Source organism: Hypanus sabinus, chromosome 5 (genome assembly GCF_030144855.1).
Source record: "Hypanus sabinus isolate sHypSab1 chromosome 5, sHypSab1.hap1, whole genome shotgun sequence".
Classification (NCBI taxonomy): domain Eukaryota; kingdom Metazoa; phylum Chordata; class Chondrichthyes; order Myliobatiformes; family Dasyatidae; genus Hypanus; species Hypanus sabinus.
Genome location: NC_082710.1, coordinates 56,438,702 through 56,457,975, shown reverse-complemented (window position 1 = coordinate 56,457,975; position 19,274 = coordinate 56,438,702). Strand labels below are relative to the sequence as shown.

General features: G+C 36.2%; 1 protein-coding gene across 2 annotated transcripts in view; it reads right to left on the bottom strand.

Annotated features, from left to right (window-relative positions):
• Positions 1-19,274, bottom strand: part of LOC132394173 (caspase activity and apoptosis inhibitor 1) — a 72,208-nt gene that overhangs the window by 48,741 nt on the left and 4,193 nt on the right. The window contains exons 2-4 of one of the 2 annotated variants that reach the window (XM_059969990.1): positions 11,021-11,209; positions 10,278-10,365; positions 7,169-7,250 (exon numbers count right to left, since the gene is read on the bottom strand). In XM_059969990.1, coding sequence (XP_059825973.1) covers positions 7,169-7,250; positions 10,278-10,365; positions 11,021-11,209 — 359 coding nt within the window. The remainder of the gene's footprint in view (positions 1-7,168; positions 7,251-10,277; positions 10,366-11,020; positions 11,210-19,274) is intronic. The other variant, XM_059969991.1, reaches the window with a different exon arrangement.

The window sequence follows — 19,274 nt, the reverse complement described above, 5'->3', positions numbered from 1 at the left end:
GTTGAAGTCTGATGGTACTATTTTTAACAGTATTTATTGATAAAAATACACAAAAATAATATCAATGCACACACACAGATAATATACGTCGTCAATACTAAATCTAAAAGCGTGGGTATAATAATAATCAATAAGAAATAGCTCTATCATTGTCTAGGGGATAATGTATTGTCCGATGGAAATATAAAAGTCACTTTAGTTCATTCAAGCTGCAGCTTTTTGGTTGGAGAGAAAGACGGGTTAAAAGTTGCCCATTCCTTTTATGATGTCAATCTTTCGAGAGTCGTTGGGAGTTGATTTCCCTGTTGTTAGCTAAAAACCGTTCTTCCGTGGTAAAGGCCCACAGATTCCGGGGCAAATGGAAATGGACGCACGTGGTCTTCCCACCGGATTTCGCTATTACGGGATCGCTAGCGTTTCTTCTGGTGCGTCTGAGGGGCTGTTCCCTCTTTTATCCTGACTCACAGGGTTTCAGATGTCAATCAGGTTGGGATGATGCAATCCCTCCACCAACCTCCCCCTCGGTTCATTGCCTGGGGGCTTCGATGCCTCGTACAGGATTCAATACACAATTCCGTCTCCAAGAGACAATAGCTGGTATCAATGGTTCCGCCTTTCGGAGGCCAGGACACATTCCAAACTCTTTGTGGATTCTGCATGTCTTTCTCTCATTTCCTGGGTCTCCTGAACTGACTCAATAGTGATCTTGCGATTCTCAAAAAGGAGGGGGCTACCCAGCACCCTTCGGCCCCTCAGAGCTGTGGCACATTCATAACATTACTTTCCCCAATTACTTTATAATTTTATCTTCAAAGGACCTATATATTTAATCCCATCTTTTGTATGTATGGGAGCCAAATTTTCAAAAATATATCATATTCATTTCTTAGATTATATGTAATTTTTTCAAGTGGAATACAACTATATATTTCATTATTCCAATGATCCATAGTTAAATATAAATCAGATTTCCAAGTAACTGCGATAACTTTTTTAGCTACTGCCAATGCAATTTTTATAAATTTTTTCTGATATTCCTTCAATTTAAGTTTCGGTATTGTCCCTTCAATATCTCCTAATAAAAATAACATTGGACTATGTGGGAGTTGTACTCCAGTAATTTGTTCCAATAAAAGTCTTAAATTTATCCAAAATGGTTGAATTTTAAAACAAGACCAAGTAGAATGTAAAAAAGTACCAATTTCTTGAGTACATCGAAAACATTGGTCAGACATATTTGAATTTAATCTGTTTATTTTCTGTGGTATATATAATTGATGTAAAATTATATTGTATTAATCTAAGTCAAACATTTATTGCGTTTATCATACTATCAGAACATAATCTTGACCAACTTTTTCCATCAATTTTAACATTCAAATCAGATTCCCATTTTTGTCTTGATTTATGAATTCCAGATTCAATTGTCTGTTCTTGAATCAAAGTGTACATACAAGATGTAAATTGTTTAATTTTTCCTTTTTGAATTAATATTTCTAATTCACTAGGTTTTGGCATCAACATTGTTTGACCCAGCTTTTCTCGTAAATAAGCCTTTAAATGAAAATAACAGAAAAGAGTGTTGTTTGATATTTTATATTTATTTTTTAATTGATCAAACGACATCAATATACCTCCTTCAAAACAATCACCTATATATTTAATCCCCTTTTGGAACCAATTATGTAAAAGTTTATTATCCATTGTAAAAGGAATAAGCCTATTTTGAATTAAAGTTCTTTTTGCTAGTAAAAATTTCTTTATCTCATCATCCATATTTACCTTATTCCATAAATCAATCAAGTGTCTTAATATAGGAGATTCTTTTTCTCCCCTTATCCATTTGGATTCCCATTTATATATAAAATCTTCTGGTATGTTTTCTCCTATCTTATCTAATTCTATTCTAATCCATGCCGGTTTTCCTTCATCAAAAAAAGACGCAATAAATCTAAGTTGAATTGCTTTATAATAATTCTTAAAATTTGTAACCCTCCTAAATCAAATTTACACGTCAATTTTTCCAATGATATTCTTGACATCTTTCCTTTCCAAAGAAATCTCCTTACATATTTATTCAGTTCTTGAAAGAACTTCTGAGGCAATTGTATTGGTAAAGTTTGGAGTAAATATTGCAATCTAGGAAATATATTCATTTTTACAGCATTAACTCTACCTATTAATGTTATTGGTAACATCATCCATTTATCAAGATCCTCTTTTTTTAATAATGGCAAATAATTTTGTTTATATAAATTTTCTACATCATTATCAACTCTAATACCTAAATATTTTATCCCATTTATTGACCATCGAAATTGAGTTACTAATCAACATTGATTATAATTTCCTTTGATAAGGGGTAAAATTTCACTTTTATCCCAATTTACTTTATACCCTGATACTTTCCCATATTCTTCCAATCTAAAAGATAATCTTTGCAAAGATTGCAATGGGTTTGTTAAATAAATCAAAACACCATCAGCAAATAAATTAATCTTATATTCTTCTTGATTAACTCTAAAGCCCCCAATGTCTGAATCTGTTCTAATTAATTCAGCTAATAGTTCTATTGCCAATACAAATAAAGCAGGTGATAATGGGCAGCCTTGTCCAGTTGACCTCATTAAGCAAAATGGTGTTGAAATCTGACCATTTGTAACTACTTTAGCTTGAGGATTAATATTTAAGGTTTTAATCCATTTTATAAAAGATTTTTCTAACTCATATTTTTCCAATATCTTAAATAAAAAATCCCATTCCAATCTATCAAATGCTTTTTCTGCATCCAAAGCAACTGCCACACACATTTCCTCTCTTTTTTGTGCCAAATGAATTATACTAAGTAACCGGGTTATATTATCCATTGATTGTCTGTTTTTAATCAAACCTGTTTGATCCATATGTATTAATTTTGGTAAATATTTAGATATTCTATAAGATAAAATTTTTGCTATTATTTTATAATCTGTATTCAACAAAGAAATAGGTCTAAATGATGTTGGTTTCAAAGTATCTCTATCCTTTTTTGGCAATACAGTTATGATCGCTGTTAAAAAGATTGTGGGAGTTTATGCATTCTTTCCACTTGATATATTAATTCCATAAAAGGAGGAATTAATAAATCTTTACATTTTTTATAAAATTCAGGAGGAAAACAATCTTCTCCTGGGGATTTATTACTCTGAAGTGATCCTAAAGCTTCTTCAACCTCTTTTAATGTAAAGGGCATATCTAGTCCTTTCTGTTCTTCCAAATTTAATTTTGGAAGGGTTATTTGTGATGAAAATTTATCTATCTTGGCAATCTTATTTTGTGATTCTGATTGATATAGTTCAGTATAAAAAATTTTTAAAGTTTCATTAATTTCTAAAGGTTTATAAGTAACCTTATTTACACTTGTTCTAATTGCATTTATTGTTTTAGAAGCCTGTTCTATTTTCAACTGCCAAGCAAGAATCTTATGTGATCTTTCACCTAATTCATAATATTTCTGTTTAGTTCTCATAATTACTTTTTCTGTACAATATGTCTGGAGTGTATTATATTGTAATGTTTTATTAACAAGTTGTCTTCGTTTTTCTTCTGTCATATATCTTTGAGATTCTTTTTCTAACTTTATGATATCTTTTTCCAATTGATCTATTTCTGCCATGTATTCCTTCTTAATTTTAGATGTATAACTTATAATATGACCCCTTAAATATGCTTTCATTGCTTCCCATAATACAATTTTATCTTCAACTGAATGTAAATTTGTATTAAAAAAAATTGAATTAAATCTCCATCTATTGATCGATTCCTCCTTATCCATCATTATCATTGTCATTATCAAGGGGGAATGATCTGATAGTATTCTTGCTTTATATTCCACACTTTTCACTCTATCCTGAATATTTTTTGATAATAAAAAAAATCAATTCTTGAGTAAGTTTTATGTCTATTTGAATAAAATGAATTATCTCTTTCTCTTGGATTAATTTTTCTCCATATATCAATCAGGTTTAAATCTTTCATTAATGATAAAGTTAGTTTTATTACTTTTGATTTTGTAGCAACTTTAGTTGACCTATCCAAAACTGGATCTAAACAAAAATTAAAATCTCCACCTATTAATATTTTATCATGTGCATCAGCCAAATTCAAAAAAACTTTTTGTATGAATTTTGCATCATTTTCATTTGGTGCATAAATGTTCATAAAATTCCATAATTCTGAAAAAATTTGACAATGTATAATCACATATCTCCCCACAGAATCAATTACTACATTTTCTATTTTAATTGGTAAAGTTATATTAACCAAAATTGCAACTCCTTTCGATTTTGAATTATATGAAGCTGCAATGACATTTCCAACCCAATCTCTCTTTAATTTCTTATGTCCTGTTTCTGTTAAATGTGTTTCTTGTAAAAAAGCTATATCTCCTTTCATTTTCTTAATATATGTTAAAACTCTTTTTCTTTTCACAGGTCCATTAAGTCTATTAACATTAAAACTTTAAAAATTAAGTAAATTAATCATTCATAATACCTTGGGAACTCTTTGAAATTCTCCATGTTGCTATGAGTCTCTCCCCAACCATCCAGGCAAAAAAGAAGAAAAATAGAAAAAAGGTAACTAATATATAAGAAAAAAAAACAAAATACCCCCCCCCCCACTAATGTTGTGAATAAAAAGAACACAACATTACCCCCCCCCCATTTTACGGGTCATGGCAATCGCCATGATTGTACACGTGAAACCCGCAGCCATCGATCAGGAGCTCCTCCAGCTCCCCCGCAAAAAAAAAAGAAAATATATTAGCGAAGAAGAAAAAAAATAATTAATGTCTCTACTCCCTATTAATACTCAACTATTTTTGTTTTCCTTATAAATGTCCATCAAGTCCAACCTTATTTCAGTCTTCATCATTAGTCCACTACATTTCTATAATTCTTTAGTCCTCTTTGTGGACATCAAATAATTCTTGCACAAATTTCTCAGCTTTCTGGTAATCAACGAAAGATCTTCTTTCTTCGTTATCCAGGAAAATTATCAATTTTGCTGGGTAGCTCAATAAAAATTTAAAGCCCTTTTCCCATAAAGATTTTTTCACTGGATTAAATTCCTTCTACCTCTTCAGAAGATCATAACATGTCTGGATAAAAAAAACCTCTTTTCCCTTCTATCATCAATGGCCCATTTCTCTTTTTAGCACTTGAGTAGCTGCCTTCAAGATCATTTCTTTAACTTGATACCTTAAGCATTTTATCAAAATTGATCTTGGATTTTGATCTTGTTGAGGTCTTGGTCTTAAAGCTCTGTGTGCTCTTTCAATTTCAATTACTTGACTTCCTTCTTTCATTTCCAAAATTTTCGGAATCCATTCTTGAAAGAATTTTATTGGATTTTCTCCCTCTGCACCTTCCATAAGACCAACAATTTTAATATTATTTCATCTACTAGAGTTTTCAAGCACATCTATTTTTTCAACATCCGTTTTCTTTCTATTGTCCAGGCAAGATTATTGTCTTCTATTTTATCTATTCTTTCTGTGTTTTCTTCCATTTTTACTTCCATCTCTTTAACTTTATTATCCATCTTCTTTTGTTTTTCCACTACATTATCGAGTGTATCCTGCATCCTTCTTCTATCTGTTCTTATATCTTTTAATTCATTCATCATATATATCAGGATATCTCTTAAGTCTCCTTTAATCTCTTTCTTCTTTTCCTCTTCTTCATCCTCTGAATTTCCCAAAGAGTCTGATTCCACTTCCGATTCACTTCCAGCCGTAGTTGGGATTTGTAGTTTTGTTAATATCTGTTCATGCATACTTGTTTCTTCGCGCATGCATTGTTCTTGCCGTTTCTTCTTAGAGACCGCTGACATTGCTGCAACTTCCTGTCCCGCATCATCAGAAGTGCCATGCACTTCGCTGGGAGGAGATCCTACTTGAGTCCGAGGCTTCGCCGATACGGTTAGGCCTTCTTCCCCGCTAATTTGCGCAGTCTTCAAAGCAGTAGCTTTCTTCTGTTTCGGTTTAGGTGCCATATCCAAAAATAATCCTGAGTTACTTATAAATAGTTTCTAGTAGGTATTTATTAATTCTTCTTCATTTAAACCCTATTTCATTACTTTTTAAGGAGGGAGCTGAATTCCCAACGTCTCGACCCTATGTCATCACGTGATGTCCCCCCATTCGGTATTACTTAGCGTCAGTTAGACAAACGTTTGTCTTAGTAAATAGTACATATATATTTTACCTTTCTATGCATATAAAACACTTAAGAAAAGTATGTATTTCAATAATTAAACCACTGTGTTGCTTAGTAATAATTGTAGCTTTCATTGGGGCAAGGCCTTTCACGTGCTCCATTATTCTCGCTTTATCCTTTAAAATCATTCCAATTGTTGACTGACTGTAGCCTAACACTTTTCCAAGGACTGATGACATTTCACCTCTTTCTGATCACTATTATTTCCACTTTATTTTCAATGGTGATCGTTTTCCATCAACAGAACAGAATCACTGCGGGTTCAGCAGCAGCCGCGGGTGGCGGGTCCGAGCTCTGCCGGGTTCTAAAGTCCACCTGCATGCGAGACAGGTTAAATAAGGTCCGGAGCTCTGCCGGGTTCTAAAGTCCACCCACACTGAGACAGGTTAAATAAGGGACTTGAGCATCTGCATTTTTTGGTATCCACGGGGGGGGGGGGGGGGGGGGGGTCCCCAGAACCAATCCCCCACGGATCAGGAGGGCCAACTGTATTAATCAAAATACCGGAAAAGCACTAGTTTCTTTATCGGATAAAATGTTTTCCTCCTGCATAATACTTTGCAGCAGCACTTCAACAACATACTTTCAACCTGCTTAGAAGAGGGAAAGCAACTGACAAGAACATAACTGCTTTGATTCAATACCACATTACCATTCATTCAAAGTGCTGGATATCGATCTGTGCAACTAACTTCACCTTAACGGTTACAACAGCCAGCTCTCAGAAACAATCTGTAACAAGTATCAGATGTTTGCCTTGCTAGCTACGCCTGTTTTCTGTACGAGTTAAAGGGCAGTATTTTTAATCATAAAGGACACAAAACAAATATATTTGAATTAATTTTATAGACACGGCTTTTACAGAAACTGGCCGATATTGCAAACTGAAATTTTAAAACTGGACTTACTGGCTCTCTGCTTCTAACTTCTTCTTGGACCTATCATTCTCAACAGCCTCCTCCTCAGTATCCGATGATCCTAGGTCATCACCTTGTATAAAATTTAATATTTGTATGTATATTATTTGACTTTCTGATGTTTTACTCAGATAAAATTAGACTTAATAGCAAGGTTCATCCTCTATCAAATTTAGTCACTCTTATGCAATAAAGATGACACATAAACAATGCAAGTTTGTCGACAGTATTTTACATATCAACACTTATAATAAATTTATTTATTAACTTATGACAATTTCCACTTCATTACCAAGTAGTTGTCTAAGTCATCGTGGTTTCTTAAAAGCTTGATTACCAGCTAGGCAACAATACTTCGAGGATTTTGTATAGTTGACATAAATTTCTCATTGGAGGAAAAAAGATTACATAATGTACTGTAAAGAAAAACAATATTGCTGCCTACATACAAGATAATAAAGTATGTACTGCATTAATCAAGTAAAAAGTAGCAAACCAAGATAATGTCACAAAGCAATAGCTTCTTTTACAGTAACATGAAAAAAGTACAATGCAAGAAAACTATGCAAAATCAGATGGTACAACGAGACTTGACTCAAATTATAGTGAACCATGGTCAACAGTCCCATATGCATCAGTCTCTTGCAGGTTAGTATATTCTAAAGTCATGTAAGACAATCACAGATCTGAAAGGAGCTGAGTTACTGATGCTGGTGCACTTACTTTTATAAATGTGACACTCTGCCTATTTATTGTCAGAATACACCTAAAACAAATTGCAAATAAAAAATTTAGCTCTCCTTCTCTATGGTAGCATTACAGTGCCAATAACTAGGGTTCAATTCTTCCTGCCGACTGCAGTGTTTGTACATTCTCCCTGTAACCACATGGGTTCCTTCCAGTGCTCCAGTTCCCGCCCACATTCCAAAAACAAACAGATTGGTAGGGATTAGCAAATGGTGGGCATGTTATGTTGATGCCAGAAGCATAGTGATACTTGGCGGGCTGTCCACAGAAGATATTTGGAACTTATGTATTTATTGAGATACAGTACAGAACAGAATTGGCCCTTCAAGCCATGCTGCCCAGCAACCCCCAATTTAGCCTTAACCTGATCACAGAACAATTTACAAAGAAGTAACCTATTAACCAGTAGGTTGACGCATTTCACTGTATGTTTTGATATTTATTTAATTATTATTTTTTTGAAGTGATACAGCTCAGAACAGGCCCTTCTGGTCCAACGAGCTGTATCACACCTAATTTAACCCTAGTTTAATCACACAATGACTGTAAGAGGAAAGCAGAGCACCCGGAGGAAACCCACATGGTCATGGGCAGAATGTACAAACTCCTTACAGATGATGCTGGAAATTAACACTGAACACTGATGCCCCGACCTATAGTAGTGTCGCAACCATGACACTCAATTGATGTTTCAATATGCATGTGACAATCAAAGTTAATTTGTAAAACTTAATTATATGTACTTTTTTCATGTCTCTAATACTTTATATATCAATTACTTTATTACTAAAGTACTAATATCGTTCCCTTGCTCAAGAAGGGTCTAGGAAACTATACCGAGCCTGGCTTCAGTTGCTCTGAAGTTAATACTGCGAAATTCTAAGGAACAAGACATACCATCATCACCTGGATAGCAAAGGCCTGATTCAGAATAGTCTCCATAGCTTTGTATTTGGGAAGTAATGCCTGACAAATTGTTTTCAGTTTTTTGAAGACCAACAGGATAGATGAAGGTAGGGGAGTGGATGGTGAACTTCCGCAAAGCCTTTGCCAAAGTCTTGCATGGCAGGCTGATCTGGAAAATTAGGTGGCATGGGATGCAGAACTGACTCAATGATAAGCAGAGGATGATGGCTGAAGGTCAATCCTCTGACTAAAGGACTGTGACTAATAGGGTGCCTCAAGGGTCAACACTGAGACCGCTATAAATCATTATTTATGTAAATTAATAGGAAATTAAATTATTGACATGCAGCGCAGAGTAAACCCTTCCAGTCTTTCGAACCATGCCACCTAGCAATTCCCTCAATTTAATCCTAGCCTATCATGGGACAATTTACGATGACCAATTATCTTAGCAACTAGTACATCTTTGGATTGTGGGAAGAAACTGGAGCACCTGGAGAAAACCCATGCAGTCACATGGTGAACGTACAAATTCCTACAGGTTGTGGTGGGAACTGAACCTAGGTTGTCGATACTGTAAAGCGTTGCGCTAACCACTAGGCTACTGTGCCGCCCCATGTACATGGCATGATTAGCAAGCTTATTCATGATAATAAAATTAGTGGGTCTTGTTGATAATGAAGCAGGTTACAATGAATTGAAAGGAGATCTTGATCAGTTAGGGACATTGGCAGAGGAGTGGCAAATGGATTTCAATTTAGAAGAACATGAGGAGATGCAGTTTGGATAGTCAAACCAGGGTAGAAATTACAGAGTGAATGGCAGGACACTGACACGTACCTAGAACAGAGGGATTTATGAGTACAAGTGCCTAGATCACTTCAAGCAGTCAAGCAAGTAGACACAGTGGTGAGGAAGGCATTTAGCATATAGGCCTTTATCAGTCAGGGCACTGAGTTTATGAGTAAGGACATCATGGTTCAGTTATACAAGTCGTTGGTGAGACTGCATTTGAAGTTTTGGTCACCCTATTATAGGAAAGACAGTGTCAAACTGGAGAGAATGCAAATGAGATTTCTGAAGGTGCTCTCAGAACCAGAGAGCCTGAGTTATCAGGAGAAGTTGACCATACTGATCTATTTCCTGGAGCACAGGAAAATGAGGGGTGACCTCACAGAGACATTTGGGTAGCTACATAGAGGGGAGGGGCTTAGAGTGGGTTATGGGCTAAATGTGGGCAACCAGGACTAGCAAGGATAATGCTGAAGAGGCACTTCCATGCTGCCTAACTCTATTACTGGGAAATTAATAGTTCGAACAATATTCTGATTTTTGTGTACACTGATAACTCTTCATTTACAAAACACTTTATCCTTACAGCAACTTATTTTTACTTAAAGTACATTTCATTTTACAACAGCAAATAGAGATCAGCCAACCATCTTACCTTCTATAATTTGGAGCAGCTTCTTATTGGATAAAAGCATCAGTTGCTCCAAGCATAGTGACTTAATTTCTTCTACAGAGCAGCTCTGCTGGAAATGAGGTACAATTACTGGATTGCATTAACCCATTGCACTATCATTGTTAATTTATTATGCTAATAAGGTATTAGCATATGATTTGAATCACAAACTAATCTCCTGCGCAAATAAACTGGGCACCTCTAAGATGGAAAAAATTCTAGTTTTACAATTATATTTAAGGGATGTTTTAACCACTTTCAAGCAGCTGGCAGAGATTTAAAGTACCTTTATGAGCAAAGTTTGACTGTTACTGATTTCTAAATGCTATCCAATGCAAATTAACTTTAATTTTTATTCCACAGGAAATCAATTAACAGTAGAAATAATTGTTTCCAGATTAGTTCAATGACTTAATTGCAACTTTTTTCTCTAAATCCACTTTAATTCAATTCCTTCCAGATACTATCTGACTTGTTAAACATTTACTTGAACTAGATTATCTGCAATATTACAAAGGTAAATCTTAGTTCAAAAACAATTTTTTTTAAAGTTAAAAATTTAAAAGTCAAAAATAATGAGTCAATTAAAACTGAAAACAAACATATTTTGAGGGGAAAAATCTGTTTTACTCTTATTTACCCATTTATTTACTTAAAAAGCAAAGAATAAAGATGGCATGGAGTATTTCTGAGAATTTTTATCAAATGGTTTCTTGCTACGGTACCTTCAAAATATCTGGGAGCATCTTCTGGAGTTTCTTTTCTCCTATAACTCTGAAACACTGCTCAAGCATTTCTTTTCTGTCAGAGATATAAGAACTGATTGGTTTCAAGCAAATACCAAGGTCAAGGCCTCCATCTTCCAAGTCACTGGGTTCATTGGTTGTTTCCTTTTCTGAAGCAACTCTTCCTGCCTTCAAGAACAAAGAGCAATTACAGTACTAAAATACACACACAAACATTATTTCTGTCTTATATTAAAAATATTGAATGTTATTGTGTATGAAAGCAAGAATGGCATTTTATAATCTGAAAAATGATGCCCACTAATCTCCTATGTGGGACCTTATCAAAGGCTTTCTGAAAGTCCAGGTACACTACATCCACTGGCTCTCCCTTGTCCATTTTCATAATTACATCCTCAAAAAATTCTGGAATATTAGTCAAATATGATTTCCCCTTCGTAAATCCATGCTGACTCGGACTGATCCTGTTACTGCTAACCAAATGTGCCGCTATTTCATCTTTTATAATTGACTCCAGCATCTTCCCACCAATGATGTCAGGCTAACTGGCCTATAATTCCCTGTTTTCTCTCTCCCTCCTTTCTTAAAAAGTGGGATAACATTAGCTACCCTCCAATCCTCAGGAACTGATCCTGAATCTATAGAACATTGGAAAATGATTACCAATGCATCCACTATTTCTAGAGCCAACTCCTTAAGTACCCTGGGATGCAGACCATCAGGCCCTGGGGATTTATCAGCCTTCGGTCCCATCAGGCTACCCAACACCATTTTCTGCCTAATGTGAATTTCCTTTGGTTCCTCCATTACCCTAGGTCCTCAGTCCACTATTACATCTGGGAGATTGTGTCTGTGTCTTCCCTAGTGAGGATACATCCAAAGTACCTGTTCAACTCGTCTGCCATTTCCTTGTTTCCCATAATAAATTCACCCGTTTCTGCCTTCAAGAGCCCAACTTTGGTCTTAACTAATTTTTTCCTCTTCATATACCGAATAAAGCTTTTACTATCCTCCTTTATATTCTTGGCTAGCTTACCTTCGTACCTCATCTTTTCTCCCTGTATTGCCTTTTTAGTTATCTTCTGTTGCTCTTTAAATGTTTCCCAATCCTTTGGCTTCCTGCTCATCTTTGCTATGTTAAACTTCTTCTCTTTTGTTTTTATACTGTCCTTGACTTCCCTTGTTAGTCAAGGTCGCCCTAGAATCTTTCTTCCTCTTTGGAATGAACTGATCCTGCAACTTCTGTCTTATTTCCAGAAATACCTGCCATTGTTGTTCCACTGTCATCCCTGCTAGGGTATCCTTCCAGTCAACTTTGGCTAGTTCCTCCCTCATGGATCCCCTTTGTTCAAATGTAATACTGACACTTCCGATTTTCCCTTCCACCTCTCAAATTAGACTAAAACTTATCATATTATGGTCACTAACCCCTAATGGCTCCTTTGCCTCGAGTTCCCTTATCAAATCTGGTTCATTACACAAAAATAAATACAGAATTGCCTTCTCCCTGGTGGGCTCCAGTACAAGCTGTTCTAAGAATCCATCTTGGAGGCACTCCACAAACTCCCTTTCTTGGGGTCCAGTACCAACCTGATTTTCCCAGTCTCCTGCATTCTGAAATCCCCCATTACAAGCGCAGCATTACCTTTGCGACACGCTAATGTCTCAAAATATCTCCACTGGGATAAATGGGCCATAAAGTTGAAACCAAGGTACATGAGGTCAATACTACACTATGTATGAAGCAATATTGATAATTGGGTACAATTCATCAACAGCCAGGTAAATGATGTACTGGGTTCAGTACCAGGTACAGGATAATTGGTACAAGGTTATACACTCAGTAGCCACTTCACTAGGGAGACTTTTACACCTGCTCATTAAAACAAATATCTCATCAACAGATGATGTGGCAACAACTCAATGTATAAAAGCATGTAGTCATGGTCAAGAGGTTGTTGTTGCTCAGACCAAACGTCAAAACAGGGGAAAAAGTACTATCTAAGTGACTTTGACTGTGGAACAGTTGTTGGTACCATATGGGGTGTTTTGAATATCTCAGCTACCAATGATCTCCTGGGATTTTCACCTACAGCAGTCTCTAGAGCAGGGTTTCCCAACCTGGGGTCCACAGACACCTCAATTAATGGTAGGGGACCATGGCATAAAATAGGTTGGAAACCTCTGCTCTAGAGTTTACAGGAAATGGTGTGACAAAAGAAAAAACATCCAGTGAGCGAAAACCCCTTGTTAATGAGAGGTCAGAGGAAATTGACCGGACTGGTTCAAGCTGACATGAAGGCAACAGTAAATGAAATAAACCTGCAATACAACAGTGGTGTGCAGAAGAGTGCCTCCGAACACAAAATTTCAAGCTTGAAGTGGATGGGTTACAGCAGCAGAAGACCACAAACATACAGACTGTGGTTACTTGACCAGAATCTAATAAAGTGGCCACTGACTGTATGTGGCACATGATCAGTAACAACCGGGCACAAGTGGAGAGTACTAGGGAATATGGGACATAGGGCAGGTGCCCTGATATAAGGGTTCACTGGAAGGGTAAAGAGAGAACGAGGTTAACACCTAGACGCAAGAGTTACATGGGTTAAGAGCAATATCAGGTAAAAAGGCCATTACTAAAGAATATGAGGCATATGGTTTACTCTGGGGTTTAAAGATTCAATACCCAGATACACTGTGCACAGAACACCCTATGCGGCTAATACCAGGGTATACAAGACATAAGGCATTTTACCAGTGTCACATACCCCATAACCAGGTTACCAAATCAGCAGAAATGGAATGATATGTTGGAGTCTGGTGGTACTGTAACTAAAGGTGTTTATTAGTGAACTAAGTAATACATTATGAAAAATGCAAGTATACATTTAAAACAGATTAGCAATGATAAATACAGAATAAGAATCAAAAACAAGCTCTATTGTAGTCTAGGGGTAAATGAATAGTCTTTTTTTATTAGTTTTTTTATACATTTTCTACATAGCTACAGATAAAAAAAACCCAGATCAAAATGAAGAACATTGATACAGTGCAAAAATAAACATACAATAATAATATAATACAAAAATGATCTTTGAGAAAGCACCCAAATTGAAGACATGTAAAATTAGTATCCTCCCCACGCCCCGCAACAAAAAAAACTCCAGACCAACCACGACACAATATAGAGAATATAAATCAGGACAATCAAACCCTCAAAACTGTAAATACACTTAAAAACAGAAGATAATAATGCCTACTACTAAAAAAAAGAGCTGAAAGCAAGGGACCGAAAAAAAACCTTAGTTAAGAGGAAGGTTATGAAAGTACTCAATAAAAGGTCCCCAGACCTTATGGAACTTTATATCCGAATTAAGAACTGAATAATGAATTTTTTCAAGGTCTAAGCAGGACATGATATCATTAAGCCATTGAGCGTGTGTGGGCGGGGCAACATCTCTCCATCTAAGGAGGATTAAGCGTCTAGCCAAGAGAGAAGCAAAAGATAATATTCGACACTTAGTCGAACTCAAACGTAAATCTGTTTCACCCAAAAAACCAAACAAATGAATTAAAGGGTTAGGTTCTAAGTTGTGATTCAGAATATAAGATAAAGTTATGAAGACATCTTTCCAAAATTTCTCCAAGCTAGGACAGAACCAGTACATATGAATAAGAGAGGCCTCGCCTCTTTTGCATTTATCACAAAGAGGACTAATATTAGGGTAAAATCGAGATAATTTAGATTTAGACATATGGGCTCTATGAACAATCTTAAACTGTAAAAGGCAATGGCGAGCACCAAGAGAGGTTGAATTAACCAATTTGAGAATCGAGTCCCAAGTCTCATCAGATAAAGAGGTATTTAAATCATGCTCCCATGCCATTTTAATTTTATCCACAGGGGCACGTCGTAAGGCTGCTAATTTATCACGAATAAATGATATTAAACCTTTACCTAGTGGAATAATAGAAAGAAATAAGTCCATAACATTTTCCTCAGGCATTTCAGGGAAGTTAGGAATTAAAGGAGTAATAAAGTGTCTAATTTGGAGATATCTAAAAAAATGAGCATTGGGCAGATTGAACTTAACAGTGAGCTGCTGAAAAGAAGCGAAGCGATTATCAATAAAAAGATCTTCAAAATGTCTAATGCCCTTCCTATACCAATCATGGAATGTTGAATCATACATAGGTAAAAAAAGGTGATTATGTAAGATAGGAGCAGAAAAGGAAAAACCATGGAAACCATAAAATTTCCTACACTGAGCCCATATTCTCAAAGTGTGTCTAACAAGAGGATTAACAATTAATCTGGACAAACTACTAGAGAGTACAGAGCCAAGAAGTGCAGACATAAATAAATCTTTAGTGGAACTCAACTCCATTGCCACCCAATTAGGGCACTCGGGTTGGCCATGGAAAAAAGACCAAAAGGTAGCACAACGTATATTGGCTGCCCAATAATATAAACGAAAGTTAGGTAAGGCCTTGCCACCCTCTTTTTTAGATTTTTGGAGATAAACTTTATTAATTCTAGAATGCTTATTCTTCCACAGATATGACAAAATAATAGAGTCTCAGGAATCAAAAAAAGATTTAGGAATAAAAATTGGGATTGATTGAAATAAATATAAAAATTTAGGGAGAACATACATTTTAACAACATTAATACGACCTACCAAAGACATAGATAGAGGTGACCATTGTGACAGACTCTGTTTTGTAGTATATAAAAGATTGGCAAAATCTTCACGAAAAAGATCTTTAAACTTCCTTGTGACTAATCCCAAGATAAGTAAATTGATTATGAACTACTTTAAAAGGGAGGTCACAAAATGTTAATTCTTGTGCTTCTTTATTAATTGGGAAAAGTTCACTCTTATGTAAATTAAGAGTATAGCCAGAAAACTGCCTAAACTGATCAAGAAGTGAGAACATTGGAGGTAAGGATGTAGACGGATTTGAAAGAAAAAGTAATAAGTCATCAGCATAAAGAGAAACTTTATGCTCAACACCACGGTTTTTAACAAATCCAGTTTGATCATCAGAAATAAAAGAGGGAATAACAGTTTCTAATCATAAGCCAAAACTTTGGCCAAGATTTTAACATCAACATTAAGCAAAGAAATCGGCCTATACGAGGAACACTCTGTTGGGTCTTTACCCTTTTTTAATAAAAGAATAATAGATGCCTCATTAAAAGAGGGTGGCAATTTGCCATAATTAAACGAGTCAGATAACACTGAGAGTAACTGAGGAGAAAGAAGTGAAGAGAATGATTTATAAAATTCTACGGGGAACCCATCAGGTCCAGGAGATTTCCCTGAAGACAATGCAGAAAGTGAAAAAGATGTTTCTTCTGATGATATAGGCGCATTAAGCTTGGCTTTAGAATCAGGTGAAAGCGAAGGAATATTCAGATTATTTAAAAAATGATCAACAGAGATATTGTCATGCAGAGATTCAGAGGAATAAAGTCGAGAATAGAAATTTTTAAATGCGTCATTGATTTCTAAATGATCCAATGTAAAGTCTCCATTCTCCTTCCGGATCTTTGTAATATGTTGTTTGGCTTTGGAACGCCTCAGCTGATTGGCTAGAAATTTACCAGATTTGTCACCATGAATATAAAAGCGACTCTTACTTTCAAGAAGTTGGTGTTCGACAGGTTGAGTAGACAGAAGATTAAATTTAGTTTGAAGTTCTACACGCTTCTTGTATAGTTCAGGATTCTTAGTTTGAGCATACAGTTGATCCAATTCTTTAATCTGATTAATGAGTTCTAAACGATCTGCACAGGACTTTCTATTAAGATTTGCTGTATAGGAGTTTACTTGACCCCTCAAATATGCTTTCATCGCATTCCAGACAATCTGGGATGACATTTCAGATGACGTATTGGTGTTAAAATAAAAGATTATCTGATCCTTAATAAATTTTAGAAAATCATCATCCGATAATAAAGGTGAGTCAAGACACCAGTGTTTATTCCTCTGAGGGAGACCAGGAAAATTTAAAGACAAAGTAATTGGGGCATGGTCAGAAATCAGTATACTCTGATAATCACAAGATTAGGCAAATGGAATGAGTTGATTATCGAGTAAGAAGTAGTCAATTTTAGTAAAGGTATGGTGAACATGTGAAAAAAAAGAATAATCTCTCTCAGTAGGATGAAGGAAACGCCATATATCAGAGATACCATAATTAGAGAGAAACGATTGAATAGCTAAGACAGATTTAGTAGGTGATCTAGTAACAGAGGACGATCGATCCAAATTAGGATCTAACCAACAGTTGAAATCACCACCCAGTATAAGAGAGTATGAGTTTAAGTCTGGTAGAGAGGAGAAAAAACGTTCAAAGAAATTAACATAATCAAAATTGGGGGCATACAGGTTTGCTAGTACAACTTTAGTATTATATAGTTTACCAGAAACAATAATAAAACGGCCATTTGTATCAGATAACTTATTACAGAGTTCAAAACGAATATTTGAGTTAATAAGGATGGAGAACCCCCCCCCCCCCCCCCAGCTTTGTTGGCAAAGGATGAATGAAAATGCTGACCCGCCCACTTTGACAAAAGCCGGGAGTTATCAGAACAACGGATATGAGTTTCTTGAAGGAAGGCAATGTCAGCTTTGAGTTGTTTAATATGTGAGAAGATCTTCCTTCTTTTAACAGGGTGATTCAATCCCTTTACATTCCAGCTCACAAATTTAAGTGTATTAACCATTATCAATTGTTAGTGCATAGAAGGCAGCAGGCATATAAAAAGTCAAGCAGTACAATAACAGTCTGACAGCAAAAATGTAAACATAGATTCGTAGAATCAAAACAGAAACATGTCCTGAGTAACAAAGGAAAGCAAAAGAAACAGTGAGTAGTGTTGGAACTGGAGAATCCACCCCACCCTCACAACCCAAAACTAGACGGCTACCAAAAAAAGCAGCTAGCTCTACCAAAAAAATTAACCCAAATATGACTTCCAGTTCTGTGTCGTTAACAACATTTCCGTATAAATACTATAGCAAATGGTAACTAACTTATGCACTAGAAAACATAATTACAAATAGGAACAACTTCAACAGAAGTATAAAACTTAATACAAAGAAAATCAGAAGAAAACCAAAACTAACCTACCCGCGAAAAATTATAGAAGATTAAAAGAAAAGAAAGGGGAGGGAGAAAAGGGGGAAAATTATATATTCGAAGATTCAACCATTTACAGAAAAAAAAGCAAAATTAAACTATGAATCAACCAACAGGGAGGCCTTCAATAAAAACTCCAAACCTCCAAAACAAGTTAGAGTCAATTGTAGATCTCTATAGATAAAGTTAAACAAGAATAAAATAGATTACACAAATGCAATCTAAACATCCGCAGGGAAACATTAAACACAGATTATTTATTTAGAAAAAAAACGCACCAAGTCCAGGGAGAGATTGTCTACAGCCCTTAAGAGTTTCAATAGATAATGTCTGAATTATTCAAGTAAAGTCTGAGTCCGGAAAAAGTAGCTTTACTGCGAGAGGTACTTATCCACCATTTTAGAAGGTCAGACCGGTTCCGAAGAAGACGAGATAGCCGAAAGACTTCCAACAAATGCTTCAGCCTCCTTCACTGATTTAAGCACTTATATTCATGAATAGTCTTAAGATAATGCAGAATTCAGTTCAGTTCGAGGTAGTTGCTGTTGTGACGTTGGGGGGGGGGGGAGGAGAGAGGAGAGAGGAGAGAGGAGAGAGGAGAGAGGAGAGAGGAGAGAGGAGAGAGGAGAGAGGAGAGAGGAGAGAGGAGAGAGGAGAGAGGAGAGAGGAGAGAGGAGAGAGGAGAGAGGAGAGGAGAGAGGAGAGAGGAGAGAGGAGAGAGGAGAGAGGAGAGAGGAGAGAGGAGAGAGGAGGAGAGGAGAGAGGGAGAGAGGAGAGAGGAGAGAGGAGAGAGGAGAGAGGAGAGAGGAGAGAGGAGAGAGGAGAGAGGAGAGAGGAGAGAGGAGAGAGGAGAGAGGAGAGAGGAGAGAGGAGAGAGGAGAGAGGAGGAGAGGAGAGAGGAGAGAGGAGAGAGGAGAGAGGAGAGAGGAGAGAGGAGGAGAGGAGAGAGGAGAGAGGAGAGAGGAGAGAGGAGAGAGGAGAGAGGAGAGAGGAGAGAGGAGAGGAGGAGAGAGGAGAGAGGAGAGAGGAGAGAGAGAGATCGCGCAGCTGCAGCAGGCAAACCTTCTGTTGTCTT